Below are 21,503 nucleotides of genomic sequence, written 5' to 3'. Positions count from 1 at the left end.
TCCACCACCACCATCGAGCGTCACCGACCACTACCGCTGCCACCACGTCCGGCGCGACGACGGACGACGAGTGCGCGAACGGTGACGATGTCAGGACCGCCGCTGCCGCGGCATCATCGACGACGGCGACGACGACGGACACCGGCGCGACCTTCAGCAGCGCGATGACGAGCGCCCTAGCGGGCGACGGTCTCCGTCGCAGAAAGGTCATACACGCGGCCAAGGAGACCCTCGACAAGGGTGAGTTCTCTCTCAAGGAGATCCCCCTTTGTTTCTTCCCTTCTGTCTTTTTCATTTTGTTTTTTTTTTTTCTTTTTGTCTTTTTTGTTTTATACTCGCTCTCGTCTCTCTTACGAAACCTCGCGCAATCGCTCGACGATCGCGGGGCACCGAAAATAATCCCAGCGACTCGACCGTTCCCGAGTGCGGTTATCGGAATCGATCTTCTCTTCGCCCGCGACGCGGGGATATCGCCTGACGCACGATGAGGATGGAGCACACGGGGGTGCGATTCGTTTCTTCGTTCGCCGCGAGAGATCGAAGCCGAACGTTGCGCCTATATAAACGCCGATATAACACGCGAGTAGTTCTTTTTTATTTGAATCGACTGTGTGTATATTACGCACGTCGGTTTTCGCTAGTTCACGAATCAGTGACCGGGAGATACAGACATGGACTGGATATTCAATCCTCACACAGAGAGAGAGAGATCCAAGAATCCTCCTCCTTCCCCTTGATTCTTTGAGTTTCTTCGATGAAAACTCGAAATGTTCCGTCGAGTTTTTTTGTTTTTTTATTAATTTCGCGAAAATGCATTTAATTCAATTCTGTTTAATATTAATTATTATTAAAATCGGTACCTACGTAAATACACACACACACACACACACACACACACACGAGGATTTTATTAATGCGCAAGAGTTTATAATCGCGTTATTAACGCTCGCGCGAGCGTAATCGTTAATATTGTGCGGGAATCGTTCTCTATTTGGTACATTCGCGAACGAACTCATCGAAACTCATAAATAATACATAAACAGGAGTTCGATGAATTCACGCGGGCAAGGTTTTCAGCGATAAGACGAAACCACGGAGCGCGCTTGATTCGCAACGATAAATATCATTGCGATCGGATCATGTTTTATGTCATGTGTTCGAGCTCTTTTGTTTTACGGCAACGACGTCGTCGGTCGGTCTGTTTTACCTTTAGACCGCCATGTTGCGGTCGCATTTTCGGAATGGTTTCTGTGTTTCGAGTTATATGACACATTTTTAACTGCCGCGATACGTCGGGATAAAATCTGTATCCCGATCGAAAAAAAATTTGAATTGAATTCGAAATTAATTTTCTCTTTTTCTCTATTTCCGGACGGACGGACGGACGGAACGCGTTTTTTTTTCCACTCAGAAAAAAAGAGGGATGCTTCCCTCCCGCGTTTTCCGTGCAATTTAGATTTTCTTTGTTAAACACCCTACGTTCACGCACACATGTGTGTCGCAACCGCGATTACACGAGTGTATTCCCCGACTTCGTTGGGGAAAGAGAACCAGCCACGGCGCCGCGATGCTTTTGTTTCTTCGCGGATCCGATTTGACGATTCCTCGATTTCCAGATCGCAATTGGTCAATTCCGACGTTTTGCTTTGGTTCATTATGAAAACAAAAAAAAAAAAGAAACACTGCCGCAAGCTTTACACGGCCAAAATGTCTTCTTTTCTTTCTCTCTTTTTCTTTTCCTTTTTTACGCTCGGCCAACTTTAACATTTGGCGTAGTTTTTTTTGTGCGCCCACGAGTTACGTAAGAATCCCTCGCACGTGGACCGAATGCATTATGTACAGCCGAAATGCTCTTTAAAACATTTTTGTAAAATTTCTCACAAATACCTTATCTCTCTCTCTCTCTTTTTCTTGATTATCTCGTTCGCGATTCTCGTACAGCGGAAAGATTAGATTTTTACATGAAAAAATGTTGACGAAATATAATCCTCTCTGTATTTCAGAATTCAGTTGAGAAAGAACGATTTCGAAAACACTCGCGTCATATCGTATGAGATATGATAAAAAAAAATTACGAAATATAATTTTCGCGATGCAAAATATCAAGAATTGAATCGTGGCTCGGCTCTCGTAAAACGGCACGTAAAATTCTAACGCCGAAGTTCGGTTTTGTTCCCAAAACCGTTCTTGTTAACTAACCAAATTTGATTAGCGCGAAGTCGAGAAGCACGGAAACTCTTCAATTCCAACGAAAACAACGTTAACCCGAATTCGTTGAGCGCGGCCTGATGGGGAAACTTGCCTGATGCAAAATAACAAACGTGTATAAGACATTTATTGCTCCGCATCAGTGTCCGATTGAACTCCTGATTCGAAGTGCAATCAATAAACGAAGAGGGAGATTCCTCGGATCGGACGAATTTCCATATCGCGCGCGATATTCTCTCGTCGAAACGTTGTGATCATTAAAAAGAGGAGACAGCAGAAAAGGAGAAACAGCAGTTGTATAAAAAAGTCAAAAAAGAAGGTCTGAAGAAAGCGGCTCTCTCTCTCTCTCTCAGAAAGTATAAAGCGAAGTGAAATGTTGTTTGACGTTCGGTAATGTCGGTCTCAATCGCGCTGTTCGCGAACACACAACTACTCGACCTGTTTTTGTGTCACAATTGCGCATCGAACCAAAATGATGCGCCCCGCACTGTGCATTATAGCCGCCCTCTCCTTCACGTTCCCCTCCTTTGTTCTGCATAAGCGTGTGGTGTATTACACACTGATTGCCGGCAACTCGAAGCGACGGTTTATATTGACTTCGAGTAGGCGACACATTATTTGCCGCGAAATTTATGTCGCACAATTCCGACGCAAATTTCGAGTGATAAACGATCCTCGCTGAATCGGAGGATGAATAAACCGAGCGTCGAGCCGAGAACACACGCGCGTCTATCTTCGTGTTCTCTCGTTTATTCAACGATTATTATATGTATGAGACATTTTTTTTATATTTTCTCTCCGTGAAACACGAACGCGTTGCAACATCGTAAATTTTTTTTTTTTTCTGAACACGTCTCTTCGATCTCGCCACCGCGTTTTTCGCGGTAATAAATTTTTTTTTTTTACACCCACCGAAGGTCTGTGAAGCAACGTGTCCGACGTGTTACGCGACTCTGTCAAATTACGTCTGTGAGATTAGGATAAAGAGACTTATATATACACTCCGCTGGCAGTAGCCCCGGCGGTTATATCATTGTTAGGGGAAAAAAAAAAAAACGTAGCGGAAAGAGACTCATGTAATATCCATATTTTGCAAGGGAGGATGTCGTAACGTGGCGCGGTAATACGATCGATTTTCGATTAGCGGATATATACGCGAGATGTACGAGAGCGAGTTTGTAATAAAAATAACTTGACACTATGTGGAAAAATATAATACACACCGTTAAAAAAGGAGAAGAGAGAGAGAGAGAGAGCGAGAGAGAGAGAGAGAGAGAGAGAAAAAGAAAGAAAGAAAGAAAGAGAGAGAGGAAACTAAAGGCTAAATGGCGGGCTTAAAAATAATCGATTTAACGGCAAATCTTAATTTAGCCGCCAGTCGTAACACGCGCAGCGAACTTCGATTGTCTTTAATCCGCGGAGACGGATTTTGTGTCTGAGAAAAATCGCGAAATCGCTCGATTTTTTTCGGGGGGGAGGGGGGAGAGAACACAAAACTCTTCGAAAATGTTACTACGTCCCGCTTTTCACGGCGCTGACGTTTTTTTTCGAGCCACGGCCGTTGTTGTTGCCCCCCATTGATGTCATCGGACTGCGAGTGTAGACAAACGTGGTTCTCCTCGTGCATCGACCTCATTCCGAGGTTACCGAGTCGATAAGGCATTGCCGGTGTGGAAAAAGTGTACATACTCGCGTGACGCACGACAGCGCGATCGCCATCGCGAGGTTACGAATTCGCGTGCGGCTCGCAACAAATATATCAGCGAGCAGAGGCCCCTCTTTAAGGAAACAAAACACAAGCTTTGTTGTTTTCTTCGCTCAACCGTAACGGCATCTACCGAAAAAATTCGCGGTCGAATTCATTTTTGTAATATCGAGCGGCTAGCTAATTCCCTTCTCCCTCTTTTTGTTCGTCTTCGTCTTCGTCGTTGACTTCGTCTCGCTTAATTCTTATTTTATTGTTATACGCGCTCTGACTTTCAACTTCAATCAATCGAGAACAAGATTTAAGAAAACGAACCTTCTCCGAAGGTTAAATAAAGTTTCTTCTCGCGCGTGCTGTGCTGTTCGCGCTTTACTGCGACAAAATCTGATTTGATAGTTGTCTGCAAGGAATTTGCAGTGTAGCGTTTGTGTAGCGCACAAAGCGCTATGTATAATCCGAATATATATACATATATATACACAAGACGTGTGTATGTGCCGACAATGTGTGTTCTCTCCAAACACAGACGTGTCTGTGCACAATTGCCGTTTAATTGTCGCGAGCGGAACAGCTCGTCTTTTGCGACGCGCGCCTGAACGATGATGAAGTTAAACGAAGTTTCGCGGACAACGGAAGCGCGCGATTCGAGACGATCGCGCGTCCGTAATTTCCGCGTTTTGTGCCCGCACGTCGAGAGATGGAAGATGTGTGCACATTCACGGAGAAAGAGCGAGAGAGAGAATATGCACATACATATATACATATATATATACGTACGATTGCATATATACGGTGTGACGTAAGAGGTACACTCCGCCCGCCCTCCGAGCATCTCATCCCTCCGCCCCTTAAATCAGATGCGCCGGCAGCATTTCAGCAACGGTTCATCCGAAGGGATTTCGGAATGGGGACTCTCCTAGGCAGCTTAACCACGGCGTATATTCGAGATCTCGGAGGTGCGAATTTCCGGCCTGGCTCGCCAGTTATTAATTATCCAAATAACTCGAAGCGCGCGCGCGCGCGCAAACTTTGCGGCGTACCGGAATAATATTCGAGAGACGCGTGTGAAATTAATAAAATCTCTTGTGTTCGAATCTCTCTTCTCTTTTTATCGTTACGTTTGCACATATATTGAAAAAAAAAAAATATATCTCATCTCTCATGGTACATTTAAGTGATGGAGGTTTTGCAATTAAGCGATGAAATTTGTGATTTTGCAATATTTATATTATTTGAACGCGGAGAACGGTATTTGCTCTCTTTAGATATATCAGATCCTTCGAAGAACTGGGTCACACATTCGTATTCCGCCGAATAATCAAGAAGTAGCTCCGCGCGTGTGTATACGCGAATATATATAACAAATATATAAAATATATATGTTAAAATATTTTATTTGTTTTATTAATTAAATATATATCTGTATAGTTGTCGATATGGTAACTTAACTAAAAACCATGTAAATATCCATTGGGGAAGGAGGAGGGAGTCTCGAGTGATCCAGCGATTGCCAACGGGAAGGATCGGGAGATGAAATATTGGTGGGATGGCTGTATTTCGTTTCGCACGAAACCAAATGTCTCCTTAAGTTCCACTGGAACACGCGGAATTGAAAAGCGCCGCCGCACGAGAATATATCGTGACTACCCTCTTTTTTATCGCGCACGAAAATCACGGACGGATGCTAATGAGACTCGTAACCGTGCAATTAAATCTTGAAGATACGAAAGTTGGAAAATACGAGATAATTCGGATACACTCGCATCGACAATAGTTCTGGCCACCAACCACGCCACTGGAACTTTGCCATCTTATTTACGTTTATATTTACCCTTACATTGTTTCTGTATTGTTGGGTGAGCTCCAAGAGTAGCGATATAACAGCGATTCAACGTATAAAGACGGTGTATCGTTGCGTGTGTTTCTGGTATGGTAACTATATTGTTGCTTTTATAGACGCGATTTTGAAAGAAAGAAAAACTTCTCTTTTTTAGCGAAGTTTCATAAGGTAAAACTCTCTCTCTCTCTCTCTCTCTCTCTCTCTCTCTCTCTCCTTCTCTCAAAACATATAAGATAAATTTAAATTACATTTTAAGCAGAAGAAAAAAATGTGCAATGCGCGCGAGACGACGCGCATCTCTTCAGTTTATCTGGCGAGTTCGAAAATTGAGTTTGGTGGATAAGTCGAGGAATTTCCGAGACGTTTTTACGAGCGATATATCTCGACCGGATTTGGAAAGTTTCGCGGATGCGACGTGGATGAATGTCCACGTTCGGAAGCGTTCGGGCTTGAACGCTTTCGGAGACACGGCCCGGCATAATTGCGCGCACTTAATCTTTGCGCTGAAGATTTTTAATCATCGCACGCCTACGTGTACGTTAAGATTAATGCATCAGCCAAAAGCGGTCGGTACTCTCTCTCCTCTCTCTCTCCTCTCTCTCTCTCTCTCTCTCTCTCTCTCTCTCTCTCTCTCTCTCTCTCTTTGCGGACCGCGGTATAATTTATCTCGCAGTTTCTCTTACACGTGTTCTCGGCGAAAGGTCGATTCCTACGTCAATCGACTTCTCAACCGTAGTTAAATTGTTTTCCTTCGTCCCTTTCTGCAAACCGAGGAACAATTAAACTACGTCGAAGTTACGCTGACATCTCCGAAGGGATCTACACGTCGTTCATAGACTTAGAGAAACGTTCATCAAACAAAAATTGACACACGCAACACAAAGTAAATATTTTACAATACGTAAATCGTCTTTCTCTCGTCTGCTCTCTTTTTTTTTTTAATATTTTTTATTTAAAATAAACACAGTGTTGTGTGCGGTTTGTGAACACAGAATGTTTCGAAACACACCACACTGAAATTCACGACGATAAAAAAAAAAAAAAAGTCTCACGCAAAACATTTGCGTACCGATATACAAGTCGAGATAAATTGTTCGCGGCACAAGAATCGATGTCCTCATTTTTCTCATTAAAGATATAACGCGTTTGTTTCAACTACACATCGGGTATGAAATTTTCAACGCGTTTTCTCGCGAGAGAAGTGGAGAAAGATCATTTGTGTCTCTCTATTTCGGGAATCGTTTAACATTGCAATATACGCGACTTTTATTCTCTCGATAATGATATGTCAGGGATTGTGACGATATAATTTGAAAATCGATTTTCTAAATGAGTAAACGAGAACACTCGCCGCGCCACGTCCAGTGGTTAAGGCAACGCGCGCGCGCGCGCGTGCGCTCTCTCATCCTTGTCGGTTTCTACGTAATTAAATAATATATATATATATATATAGCGCACACGTGTCATTTTAATAAACAACAACAAACGAAAAGTTTGTTGTTTCGCGGAAGTTGCGCAAAACCGATCGTGTAAACGAGAGATTAAAACTACTGCCGCGTGTGTATACACGTACAGGGAACACAGTTTGCGCAAAATTTATATTCCGAAGTAAGAAAATACGTGGGTGTACTTTACACATGTCTCGTCTCTGATGCAATTTCAACGATTCTAACAGTCGCACGTGTTTTCTTTTTCTGTTTTGCAGCATCTCGTCTTCTGAGACGAAAAATACCATGTACAGGCCATCTGATGACCCCCCGCCGCCTATGGATCCAAAAGGTTCCTACACAGGTACGTATTCGATATTACTTGACGAAGCGATTGAAAATAATGTTTTTCTTTTTCTGTTTTTTTTTTTTTTTTTTTTTTTTAGTAGAGAAATAAAATCTCCATGAAATGTTTGATCGCGGAATCGTCGTCGCGTGTGCATATAAGTTCGACGCACGATTTCGCACAAAATCGTCCAAATGTGGAAATTGAATTTCCTCGACGCGCGTAAAGCACACACACACACACACAATTGTTATTTTGTTTGTAATTAACGCGATTAAACAAATATCGCGTTTGACAATTGGAGAGCGCTCGGGAAATATATTTCACAATTTCGGACACAGTGTCGTGCAGCATTGAAATTTAGAAAATTTCAATTTCATTACGCTCGCGAGAGCGATAATGCAATTATTTACGTAAGTAAATTAGTTATCGATTGCGAAACGATATTCAAATTACCGCTGAAACGCGAGACTCGCTTTGGTCATTCGCGGAGTTTTTAATAACGTCTCTCTTTTTTTCTTTTTTTTTTAATAACGTTTCTTTTGTCCGACAAACACGAAAGGCACACACGCGCCGCTCTCGTTCGATAATGCAATGTCCTTTCTATTTTTTTTTTTTTTTTTACACGCTCGATCATCACGATCGCAGCGATAAATGACAAGTTCTGTGTGTGTTACCATTAGCGGGATAGGTACTCAGAAGACTCTTTCTCTTTCTCTCCGTTTTTTTCCCATGACGATCTACTCGAGCACTCGCTGTGTATTACAAGCTCGCATTCAAGTGGTGCCATGAAAAACCGACTCGAGACGTAAAGAGACGCACATTTCCGCAAAAGGAATAATAACGAACGCGACAAAAGCAAACCTTGTTCCGAGATATTTTTTTTTTTTTTTTGTTTTCGTTTTGTTTTCACTCAACGAGAAAATGCGCACAAAAATGAGATTTCAAATTTTCGAGTTCAGTTTTACACGTCGCCGTCGGTTCGTGTCATAAACAAGAGCAAGCGGTCATTAAGGAATGTGGAAGTATAAAGCAAACGACGTATCGATTTCACCACATTTCCGAAGCTATTAACGGAACATCGAAGACGTTTGCGTGTTACCGTTTGCGATGTTTACCTCGGAATTCTATTGTTGAATTTTGATGCGCGCTTATCTGTGTGTGTTTGTCTTATTCATCGTCTTGAATTGCGAAACTCTAGTTTTCCGTCGCGTGTGTCAGCGAAACAACGTTCCGCGAATTTATCCACACGGACACGTCATTTCCCGTTGTGAGGATTTTTGATAATGATCGCGGCGACAACTCGAAGTACATCTAAACACCCAACTTTTCAACTCTTAAAAACGGAGTTTCGGATTTTACAAGAAGAAACTTTGATCCTTCTCGCGACAATTTTTGCAACAACGACAAATTATCGAAGTTTTTCGACGCTCGTTACTGAAGCGAGGCGCAATCCGCGCGACACACGTAAGCGCGCGCGTCCGAAATAATTCTCTCTCTCCGTATTGTCTTCTCAAGTAGGTTATCGGAGTGTTAATGACAATTTCAGCGCTGGAGGATGATTTATAATTGTGTGTTTTATCGCATATCGTCAGACGCGCGCGCGTGAAACGGAATATCTTCACGAGCTTTGTTTCTATTATTAAGTAACGGGTCTCGCGCTATCGATCTCGCGAATGTGACTCCAACAACGCGCGCGTGTGTGTGTGTGTTACGCAAAGTGGATGTGAGCCATTTTCCGACAAAGACACACACACACACATGTATAGAAACGAACGATGTAAATAATTCACGTTGCGCGTTAATAATTTAGGAATATTTAGACTTCCTGGCGCAGTGAAATGTTTACAATTTTTTTAGCTCGATTTTAGTTTTTTTTTCCGCAGAAAACTGTTGAATATTTTATTTATCTGTTTGAAAAATACATAAAAAAACACACTTGTTCTTTATTTTTTTTGTTACTTTAGAAACACTCATATATATATATATATAAAAATGTCTTTCATCTTCCTTCTGATAACAGCGCCAACTTCCTTCCTTCTATTCAACATGAGAGTACTAAAAACTAAGCGTGAACTTAAGCTTAATACCTAAACTTTAGAAACACAGAATAAACCTTAACAAAAACAAAATACAAATTCTTTCAAAATTTTCTCACAATTTCTCTCATTTCACACATTTCTCTCTTTTTTATTGACTTTTATTATTATTGCACGCAAATAATGATATTTTTCTCCTCCGAAGTTGTGTCACACACGACGACAAGTGTCACACACACACACACACGAAATCACACCTGCCTGCCTTCAAAGAGAAAACTATGCAAACGCAACAGGTGCCATAATACGCAACGTCATCTAAAGAATCTGCATATTATTTACGGCTCGCAAGCTAATTGCGCTTCCATAACGCCGTTTATTTCTCTCCGTTATATTCGCATAGCGATAAATAAAATAAATTCTTTGTGAACGCGTGAACAGAGAAATTGCAAGAGTGCGCCGCGCGAGAATATTTTTGTCGCGTCACGTCTGTGTACATTGAATTTTTTTTTTTTTTACAATATATAAATTTTTCACGTTGGATAACATCACAAAGCTCTTTTCATTTGAAGTCAAAACCTTTCTAGAGTGCGAGATGGAAGACAAAAAAAAAAAAAAAAAACAATCTCGATCGATCGCCCCCGTTCGTCTTTTCGCTCGACAATTCTCTCTCGTCGAGTTTTTCACCGAGTAGGTTTCTCTTACGCCTAATCTTAGCACTGGAATCAACATAAGCCTGGCTAACTTCCAATAACGTCGTGTAGCGGCCCCCGCTATTACCAATTCGCGTATCACGATACTCCCGATAACGCGGTTGACCTACTAATGCACGTAACTACTTGGCCACGCCGTTAAACCTTCAAGTGGGGTTTTTCGATCTCCTTCTTGAGAGATCATTAATATTTCACGAAACGACGTGTAGGAAAGACCGTTGAACCATTTCTTTACGGGTGCGCGCGAGGAATCTAATGGATTTTATCTGACGAGCCAATTTAAACTCTCCCCCTTACTCTGTCCCTCTTTTGCTCCTCTCGACGTTTTTTTCTTCGCGAATCTCTCGAAAGTTTAACCGTAGAAAAAAGTCATAAGTTATACCAAGAATGTAATGTGACTTTTTTCTCGAAGGAATGCGACGTGGTCATGATGTTCCCCAGCGGGGCGAACGACGAGACCCTGATGTGGCTTCTAGGACGGCTTCGGGCTGGAACCCCGGGGCTGGTAGTTCACGTGCGACATCACACCTCGTCGGACAGTTACGGGTTTTACATTACAGCACCATTTAGCGTGTAAGAAGAAGACAAAAAATTAACTTTTTATATTTGTCAAACAAATTTTCAAGTTTCATCGAAACTCTATCAAATCCATTGATTGTTTCATTCGCAGTCTGCTCAAGGTCGCCGAAGAAGTGCATCTACCCAAGACTCTGCGGCAGGAGTTCGGCGGTGGACTCAAGGAGTTCGTCGGCTCGGAGGCCAACTGCTTCGAGGGCAGCGACGACGAGATTCGCTTCTTCACAACCCAGGAGAGACAATCCCTGGTGCTCCATCTGCTACACACACTGAGGGCCGGTTCGCACGATCTCCACAGTCTGCCTGGTCTCAAGCTGGTAGAGGGACAGGCGATTATTCCAAAGTGCATTTCGTCCGGTATTATTTCTCAGGTGCGCGGCGTGTTTTTATCTTTCGTGTGCTTATCTTTCTTACGAAGAAGAATACCGTGATACGATTCCTGTCCTCGCGTCTCAGGTCTTCCCTCTTCACGAACTACCCGCCTTAGAAAAACTGCAGCGAACCTGGGTCCGCGCGTTCCTCAGCCCGCAACCCCTGGACGACATTTGTAAATACTTCGGGGTGAAGATCACCATGTACTTCGCCTGGCTCGGCCACTACACCACCGCTCTGATCGTTCCGGCGGCAGTGGGTGCCATATACTGGGTACGTCCGTCTCCGCAAAGAGGCGTCTCAAACACAAAATCTGGCTTTTGGCCATTCAAATATATTTCGAAGATAGACACGTGATTTGAGGAACAAAGAACACTCTCTTTCTCTCTCTCTCTCTTTCTCTCTCTCTAACTGATCCGAATCCTGATTTTGTTCAGGTCGGCATCATCGGCAGGAACCAAGCGGTGGAGGACGTGGCGTACGTTCTGTTCTCGGTGTTCAACGTGATATGGGCCACCGTTTATTTGGAAACGTGGAAACGCAGAGGCGCGGAACTGGCGTACAGGTGGGGCACTTTGGATCAGAGGGACGATTTATTGGTCGAGCCTAGACCTCTATTTACAGTTAAGTTTCGAACATCTCTTTACGACTCCTTTTTAGCAACACTCGATGGCTACTTCGGCATGGTAATATATATCGCCCTATATAATGTCTCACATCGCACTCTCCAGCGCTCGCATTTTGCACATCGTAACTGTACGTTACGAGAATATAGACGCGCTTTCAAAATTCCAATAATTCGAACAACAGAAAAACCGCAAGCAAGGAGTTTTTTTGACAACAAACGGAAATACGCGACGAACTATTCGAACGATTCGCGATCGAACTTAATCGCGACCGATCTCGCTCTGTGTGTGTTCAGGGAACTCTGGAGATCTCGCCGGTGACGGGCAGACTGGAGCCGACTTATCCCAGATGGCGACGTAACATGTTTCGATACTTCGTGAGCGTGCCTATCATCGCAATTTGTTTACTCTTCGTCTTCATCGTCATGATTCTGAGCTTTCAGATACAGGTACAAAAGATTGCGGACGATATTTTCGGAATACATGAGAGACGACGTCAAAAGATCGCGCTAATAAAAACTCGTTCGATCGTGTTGTTTCTCGCAGGACTGGTGGGACGCGCATCTTGAGTCCGGAGGTTACGGCTTCTGGCTCAGCTACGTGCCAAAGGTGCTGCTCGCGGTGGTGATCGCGCTGATGGACGAGGCGTACTTCAAGGTGGCTGTGTGGTTGAACGACTTGGGTATGTATAAGAAAATCTATTCTTTCTGTACATCGACACACTACCTTCCTCTCTGTCTCTCTCTTTCTCTTTTTCTCTTTCTCTCTCTCTCTCTCTCTCTCTCCTATCAACATGATCGTGTTACTTCCGTGTGATTCAACATATACAAACAACCGCCATTTGCCGACTTCTTCGCATCGATCTGTGTATACTATACGGTACACTCATGCACGTCTAGTTTTTTTCAAGAGAGCATAATAGCATACATATTATTACTTCAGATAATTTTTTTTTTTTTACACAGCTTAGCTTCTTCTAGAGGATAAAAAGAAACTACATGTGTTAAAAAACGCGCGAGAACGTCTCGTTGTCATATATCTAAGAGACTGTTCAATTGTTTTGTTTTTTTTTTTTTTTTTGTCGTACGACGATCGAACTTGACACACACATAGATAGATTTATTCGCTATCATTTTTTATTAAAAAAAAAAGTAAAATAAAATAAAAAATCTCGGAGAGAGTCTCATGTTGCGGTAGATAGTATTTGTGATTTTTGTGTGTTGGACGCAGAAAACTATCGACTAGACACCGAGTACGAGAATCATCTGATCTACAAAGTGGCACTGGTAATGAGAAGAAAATTCTCCATTCTATAAAACGAATAGAGTAATATAAATATATCAGTGTTGTGCTAGACGTTGTGACACACGTACACGTACACACACACACACACACACACACATACACACATACGTCCTCCTCTAATTAGACATCGTTCCGTTAAAAAGACAAAAGTTTCATTAATTTCATTAATTTCATTAATTTTTGCTTGTATGAAAAAAAAAACCACGAAAAAGCACTTTTCAAAGGGCAAGTGTTCCGCTAACTTGACGAGATTCGAGACGAACGCCACTTGTATATTTAGAGGTGGACCATCTGTAAACATCTATACACACGATATATATATCTATATATATAGACTCTAAGCTTTTTTATTTTAAACGCAGAAGTGTGCCTGCTCTGGCTGTCTCTGTCGCTGCATGAAAACATTCTATTTCGCAAAAGAACACTTTTTTGCTTATGCTTAAATGATTTTACGATACATATACATAGGTGATCTATACGTAATACTGCGCTTTTATGTCATTCTCTGTGATATATGTATATATCTATATATTTATAATATATATATACATATATATATATATATATATATATATATATACATACATATATATACAGTGTGTATGTTTATAACGCGCGCTGCGGATTCGCATCCGGATTCATAATGCGCAACGATCGTTTCGTGTTTCAGTTTCAATTCGTCAACTCTTTCCTGTCGCTGTTTTACATTGCCTTTTATCTTCAAGATCAGGAAAGGCTCAAGGAGGTGAGAGAGAATTCGCTCGAAAAGCAGCAGGTGCTGCTGCTCGCGCACAGTTAAAACATCTTCTGTCATCTTTCAGCAACTGGCGGCTCTGCTGATAGCACGCCAGGTGATCGGCAATCTGAAGGAGTCCGCGGTGCCGTACGTGATCGAGCAGCTGCGGCTGGCGCGACTCAGCTTCGAGCTGTTCGGGGCTCTGAGTCCCAGCGAGGCGCGACAGCCGCCCGGCCAGGAGGCCGAGGAGAACGCGCAGAAGAACGGTAAGGACGGCGAGGACACGGAACGGAAGGAGGAACAGCGGCCGGACAGCGGCAAGACAAAGCCGCCGCGAAGCGTCAGCCAGGCAGAACTGGAGAGTTCCCTCTACAGAGTAGGGCATCATAATTCACTACTTAGTGACGTTACGTTCAAGGTTTGGTCTAGATTTAGCCAATAGTGTTCTTTTTGTTTTTTCTCGGAGCGCACCGCTAACACACACGCACACTGCTATATATGTACATATACATATATACGCCCTTTCTCATCCCTTCGAAGTCGAACTCGCAGTCGAACGTGATACGCGCGCGTTGCGAAATTAATTAGTTGATTAATCAGGAGGGGATGATCCGCGATCCGGCGTATAGCCGTCGAGATTTCTTTCCCCGAGAAAGCGTGTGTCACGCGACACTGCGAGTGATTTCGAACACTACGCATCATTAAAAAAAAAAAAAAAAAAAAANAAAACACAACAACAGAGAGAGGATCTCGCCTTCCGTTATCTTTTCGTTCGTTCGGTCTAACTGCTCGGAGCTCACCTCACGACACGACCGTGCCGAAATGTTTAATGATAAGTGCCAATTGTCGTCTTGCGTTTGTCGGTCGTTTCTTTTTTGCAGAGTTTTAATGATTTTTTCCCATTCCATCTCGACGACGCACAGGTACCCATCAGGAAGGTAATGTCATGTCTCATCTCTCCTATCATTAAAGCGTCAGCCCTTTCCGTCGCTAACGAGCAATTTGTTCGCCCGCGTTATAATTCCGAATAACGACGTTATTTCTTAATAACGAAGCCGCGAGAAAATTGATTAATTAATTTTCATCAATAAATTTGCACCTTGCGAAAAATTAACACAACATATTCTCTGACGTATTCGCGTGTGTCGCGGCAATGTTCTCGCGGCAAATTACGCGAAGCGACCGAAAGGGATGAAAAAAAAAACTGTCACGGCTTGTAACGCGCAACTGGTGTTTTTTTTTGTTTTTTAGAATTTACGTATTGCTAAAATATTTGATTTTATTTTCAACGCATGCACGATTTTTCGAAGAAGACACAATATATTAATTTGTCCGTTCTCAAATACACAGAAAATAAGCACCGAATATACGTTATTTGGTTTAGCCATCTTATTTAGTTGAAAAATAAATAATCCTTCTCGTTTATTTTGAAGGCAAATATTGCCAGGTTTGTTGAACGATGAATAACACAATTCCGAGTGAATAAAATAAAAATGTGTTCCCACACACGACACTGACAAAATTCACTTAAAATAAGATATATGTATCGTGTCTGTTATTATATGCGCGCGGAACTAATTCAGAAATAATAAATAATAATTTTCAATTCGCAGTATGACGGAGCGTTTTCAGAGCACTTGGAAATGCTGTCGCAACTTGGCTATGTCTGTCTGTTCTCCTCAGCGTTTCCGTTGGCCGCGATGGCCGCTCTACTTGGGAATCTGCTCGAATTACGCGGGGACGCGTTCAAATTGTGTTTCGTGCTTCAACGACCTTTCGGGCGTAGGGTCTCGAATATTGGCACGTGGCAAGTAAGTGAAGTTCTTATTAATCCCCTCAAACACTTCGTTCCGGCACTCTCCAACGCCGCGCTAGCGCAAAATGGGATTTGATGTTTAAAAATAAAAAGCAAATTCAATTTCGAAACGGATGTTCTTCCAGAGTTAGATGTTATTAAAAATTCATTGATATTTAAATTAAGTAAAAAAACATTAGTTTTGTAAAATAAAAATCTTTGAAATTTGAAAAATCATGTTTTTTTTTAAGTTTGCTACTTTTTATTGTATTCAACAAAATGCGAGCGAAGAAGCAGTGATTTATTTTTTAAAAATAGTTAAAAATGCTTGTTTAAAAATGGTTACATGAAAAAAGCATTGTTTTTAATTGGTAACTTTGTTTATGAAAGTGAATAAAATATAGTTTTATCGCCAAAAGAATAAATTTGTATAATAAAGTTGTACAATTTATACTAAAAAAAACATGTTTTATGCAATAGTAAATAAACATGTTTTCTTTATACCAGTATTAAAAATTAATTATTTTATTCGATAAAACACTGATATATTAATAACCCCACCGTATTACTTATAATATATATTTTAATATTGTTGATAAATAATATTCTAGTAGATTCTAAGTAAATAATATTATTGTTATTTTTGAAATTTCCATTACCATAAAAATTTGCAAGTGAGATAAAAAAAATACTTAAATAAGTCGATTGTTCGTTGTTTAATTTGTCGCCAGACAACAATCGTTTTCGCCACACACAGGTGCAAATTCGCATTAGGCGTAACTTTTATGATGCTCCTCTTTCACAGAAACTTAAGACATCTGACACTCGGAATTGTCCTACACGACACTGTAGCTAATGTACATACATATTTGTCATAGTGAAAAGAGATCGTTACATCTGCTTGGTCTGAAATATCAGGCAGAGAAGAAATTTTAACTGGTGCGAATTCGCACTAGTGTGGTGTTTGAAGATTAATATTGACTAAAACTCGACTATAGACGGACGGATAATTGAAGCCCTCGAGCCACTAAAAAGGCAAGTCAAGTGAAAGACTAAAAACTCGAGAGCTGTACCCCGAAAACTTAAATAAGACAATTCTTCGACAATGAATTTTTATACATTAAATTCTTTCTCTCTCTTATTTTACTCTCTCTCTTTTTTTCTATGTTAAAATTTATTTCTTGCTATGTAACTCTCTTAGAACGCCATGGAGGCGATGGGCCTGGTTGCCATTCTAGTGAACTGCGCCCTGATCGGCCTGAGCGGGCAGGTGCAACGGATGTTCCCGGAAATGTCGGCGACCCAAACGATCTTGCTGATCGTCGCGCTGGAGCACATAATGTTTGCTATTCGATTCGTGATTATTTGTGCGATTCCCGACATACCTCACTGGGTCGCCACCGAGATGGCCAAGGTGGAATTCTTGAGACGCGAGGCGGTCCGAAGATTATCCTCGACCCCGTCGCCGGAACAACAACCGACAACAGTGATAGGTACATAAATTTCTTCATTTAACGTTCCTCTCTTCACATTAAATGTCTATATATCGAGCGTTTAAATAGTTTTACTCAATTCCTGCGTGTCCTGCGATATTCCTTCCTTTGGCTACGCAAACCAGTTTCCAATCCAATCCGATCCGTCACCACGCATCGTAATTTACACTCTTGACGGAAGCGAAAACGCGTTAACTCGCTTCGCCCGTCGCATCCTCCCCCCTTACCAGCTATTAATTTCGCTCGAACTCAGGGAGATTCGTGGTGAGTCCAGCAGACGGAGAGAGCGAAGAGCAGCATCTGCTCACCGACCGCACCGGTTACGCGACCACGTCCAGTCAGGCGGAGAGTCCGACTATGGCGTCGATCACCACGCGAACACCCAGCGGCCCGACAACGCCCAGCGCCGCATCGGTGCCAAGGATCGCGGAAACCCCACCTCCGGCCGTAACCCCCGGCAGCGGCGGAAGCAGCAGCGAGACCAGTCCGTTTTCGCCCGAAAACATTTCCACTCGGGACATCCGCAACTCGCCGAGATGCTCCATTCCCGGCGGCGAAAAAGGTTCGAACTCATTCTTGAGCAGCCGACTTTATTGAGAAAAAAAAGATCTCTCTCTCTCTCTCACTAATCTCTAATTAATTTAATCTAATTTTTAGTAAGTACTTTAAATTGTTGCGATCATGCAATTACAACCAACTAGGTGCTAGATTTTGTACTGTTGACCAAACGAATCCTTCACGCTGATGAGAAATTTCCCAGTAGGAAGACGCTCGAGGGACTGGTTGGGCAACGAATCGGAAGCGTCGGGTGGCGATCAGTACGGTCACCATTTGACCATCGGACCGCACGGCGGCATCGACTGGGCGTGTCGACTGGGTCTCGAATCCGGCGGACGAAAATCGAGCGACTCCGAAATCACGGGCGCCGGTGTCGTGAACGTGCGGGAGGAGGAATTGCCCTTGCACAGGTCGACCGACTGCATCGTCTCCAAAGAACTCGCTTCGTCCTCGGACAGCGATCTTCTTAGGTGATAAAATGCATTTGTTTCTTTTTTGTCTTCTTTTTACGTACTGTTCTTCTCGTTCGTAGCGAGTTGATAGGGTGTTGGTGAAAACTTTCCTCATGTTAACGCGTCGATTTTGCGCCTGAAGGTCAGCGCCGCCGTGGTCCATGGCTCACAGGAGTCAGAAGTTCCGCTTCTCGCCGGAAAAGGAGAAGGAGCGCGAGAGGATAGACAAACAGCAATATCAGCAGCCGCAGCCGCAGCAGCAGCAGCAGCAGCAGCAGCAGCAGCATCACCAGCAACAGTCTCATCATCATTATCAGCGGGAAACGCAGGATCACCGCGCGAGCGAGCGACAGTCCTACCTCGCGGAGAAGGAGAAAGACTCGAGCGGTCTGTCGGACTCCAGCAAGACGATCTCGAGCCAGGAGGAGGAGACGAAACCGACGAAGGAGGATCGGGAGGCGAAGAAGACGCGGGTAAAGCAGAGCCTGATGAAGCGAGCGCGCTCGGTGGCGATCTTCTCGCTGAAGCTGAAGGAACGCCGCGCCCGGGAAGCCGAGCTCAAGGCCAAGGAAGCCGAACGGGAGGCCAGGTGGCAGCAGCCGCAGTCGTGCGTGGGAGGCGAGCTCTCGTGCATTCCGATAGAAAAGCTTATCTCCGTGGATGACATCGCGGCCATGGAAATGCGCCGAATGAATCATTAGCCGCTTTTGATCTTCTCACATTTTTGTTTTCTCGCTACTTAGAGAGAGAGAGAGAGAGAAAGAGAGAGAGAGAGAGAGAGAGAGAGAGAGTTGTGACGGGTACGAGCAAAGCGCGCGAGCGGACGAGAGAAAAGGCGCACAACTTTACGAATTCGTCACTGAAATTCGTAGAACACGACCGTACTTTCCAATATTTAAATTCAGAGCATCGAACCACACCAATTCAGTTTCGGGCAAACGCGACGAAACATTTCCGGTTGATGTTTCTGTAAGAATTGAAAAAAAAAAAAATCCCCAACACACCGTCTTTTGCTGTTTGTTTTGGCTGATGTAACAAAAAACTTGAAGGTTAAAAAGGAAAGGTACATACGCAAGAGTTGTCGGGATAATTTTACAGATTGGAAAAATTTCACTTATACTGACAAACACAAATCCGACGTTGATCTCACGGAAAATTGTACATGTTATATTATTCAATTTTTTCCAAAATCTGGTTTCAATTCGATGCTCTGCAGAGTGTCACCACTTAGTTTAGGTCGCCCGACGTCGTGATCCGTCATTTGTGCCGTCAGTGAAATTGAAAACTGATTCACTGCTCCTGAAGAATTCGAATAACGCGGTCCGCGATATATTATCGCGAGGGAAAGAAAATCGGCGACATATTTTGGGTGTTCGCCGAATTTTCTTGAAAAAAAAAAAAATCGAATCCGTGATACACCGCAGAGCAAAGCAAAAAAATCCAGCTCTCGGGAGCCGGATCGACGAACGTCGGCGCGAAACTCAACGAAGAGACCGGAGAAGGGAAAAATCTTGTTGTTGTTGCGGTATTTGTTAATTAATCTATAAAGTTCTAGGCGTATATATAAAAAAAAAAAAATATATATATATACATATTAATGGGTTAACGAACTTTTTGCTAAATAGATCTCTACGAAGGCATATCACATAACAGTTTTGTCGATAAAAAAAAAAAAGAAAGAAAAAAAACAACAAACACACCACCACCACCACCGCCACCAATCTTCCCGACACACTTCTCGTGTTGTTCTCGTATTATATAAGAGGATCGTTTCCATCGGCGAGACGAGACGGAATCGAAAAAATAGAGCGCAAAAAAATAAACTATCTATATATAACATAATACCGGCACATCGCGTTGCTCTTCGTCCAGAAAAAAAAAAAAAAAAAAAAAAACGAAAATACAAAGGAAATTTAGCAAACAAAAAAACCGTTTTTTGTATATAGCGAGGAAAAAGTGTTGTTATATACGCAGATTGTGTAAAATCGGTTTCCATGGCCTAGCCTCACACGTCCCCGTCCGCGGCTGAAACTTTAGCGCAGAGCGTTGAGTACCATGTAGAAGAAAACATACACACACATTGTTTACACTTACATACATGCATACACACACACACACACACACACATTACATCACATTTTATTACATTTACCGATATTGTTAGCGTTAGTATAAATTTAGATTGCATCTCTCCACATTGAGCACCGTTGAGCAAAAGTACGTAGCGTGCCCTTCGGGAATTTGCGAGATTCGAGTGCAATTTTAGATGCGAAAAAAAATCGATAGATTAGCCGCTTTTCGTAAAAAGGCAGGTCAGAACTTTAATTCAAGCCGGAAGCATCTGTGTGTTTGTTAGATGTTTTGTATAAAACAAGGAAATATTGAGCCAATAAAAGTATTCTACAAAAAATAATATGTAAAAGTAAATTATATATTCTTTTCCCGTTCCGATAAAAGATTTAATCAAGAAATCACAAAATTCTTGACGCCGTAACATATATTGATGTAAGAGAAAATTATTAAACGTTTTGAAAATAATTTAAAAAACATTCTACGCGCTCAAGCGGCAACTTTTGAATACGGCGGACCTTGTGTGACGTTAGAAATCTGTCGAAGAGAAAGTTACTAGGATTCGAACCAATCGCATCGGTCGAATAATAAAGAGCGTTTTACGCGCGTTGCGCGTAAAAATCGAATCGAAGCGCGCGACTATTGCGATTATCGAAATAGCAAATCGACGCGCTTCGGAGTACTTGTACGCGTACATGTTAGCGAAACATTAATGTTATATTGTTTTCTATATGCGTTACTTTTCTCTGAATACGACACTCAAATAAAAACTATTTGTTATACTCTTTTATATTGTCATTAGGAATTTCTCCAGTTTAAGGCTAATATTACATTCGTCGTACGACAACGATTTTAAGTACGTTAATTGGTTATCAGATCCCGGTAAAAAATTTTTCATATATACTTATACACAAATTAAAATAATTATATCTAATTATGCAAATTTATATGCCGAATATGTCCATACAATTTTACACACGGAGAATTTCTTTTTTTAAGAGAATGGCTTCAGAGATATTCCATATCAAATTACAAAATAAAAACTCTATTAGTATCATGTTAGATACAAAAAAATTGTATAAAACTATATTTTTAAAAAATTTTTGATATATAATCATATACATATACTTATACACAAATTAAACTTATTATATCTAATTATGCAAATTTATATATACCGAATATGTCCATGCAATTTTATACATGGAAAATTTTTTACTGAGTAGTTTTGTAAAGAACTCT

General features: G+C 42.1%; 1 protein-coding gene across 6 annotated transcripts; it reads left to right on the top strand.

Moving 5' to 3' along the window:
• The first annotated feature begins 161 nt into the window (after nt 1–161).
• LOC109858539 (anoctamin-8) lies at nt 162–20,604 on the top strand. 6 transcript variants are annotated; one of them, XM_020435908.1, is made up of 17 exons: nt 162–240; nt 7,459–7,544; nt 10,691–10,851; nt 10,949–11,225; nt 11,311–11,499; nt 11,664–11,849; nt 12,149–12,301; nt 12,399–12,534; nt 13,083–13,138; nt 13,828–13,902; nt 13,979–14,269; nt 14,817–14,831; nt 15,507–15,704; nt 16,890–17,181; nt 17,435–17,743; nt 17,942–18,209; nt 18,334–20,604. In XM_020435908.1, exons 1-17 carry the CDS (start codon nt 165–167, stop codon nt 18,890–18,892), a joined length of 3,327 nt encoding a protein of 1,108 aa, XP_020291497.1. In that variant the 5' UTR covers nt 162–164; the 3' UTR covers nt 18,893–20,604. The 6 variants fall into 6 exon arrangements, with proteins under 6 accessions (XP_020291497.1, XP_020291495.1, XP_020291493.1 ...); XM_020435906.1 differs by having other exon boundaries at nt 13,979–14,311; nt 17,456–17,743; XM_020435904.1 differs by having other exon boundaries at nt 13,979–14,311; nt 17,945–18,209.
• Nucleotides 20,605–21,503: the final 899 nt, after the last annotated feature.

Source organism: Pseudomyrmex gracilis, unplaced genomic scaffold (genome assembly GCF_002006095.1).
Source record: "Pseudomyrmex gracilis isolate BER0280 unplaced genomic scaffold, ASM200609v1 scaffold_212, whole genome shotgun sequence".
Taxonomy (NCBI): domain Eukaryota; kingdom Metazoa; phylum Arthropoda; class Insecta; order Hymenoptera; family Formicidae; genus Pseudomyrmex; species Pseudomyrmex gracilis.
This window is presented reverse-complemented; position numbering and strand designations above follow the sequence as displayed.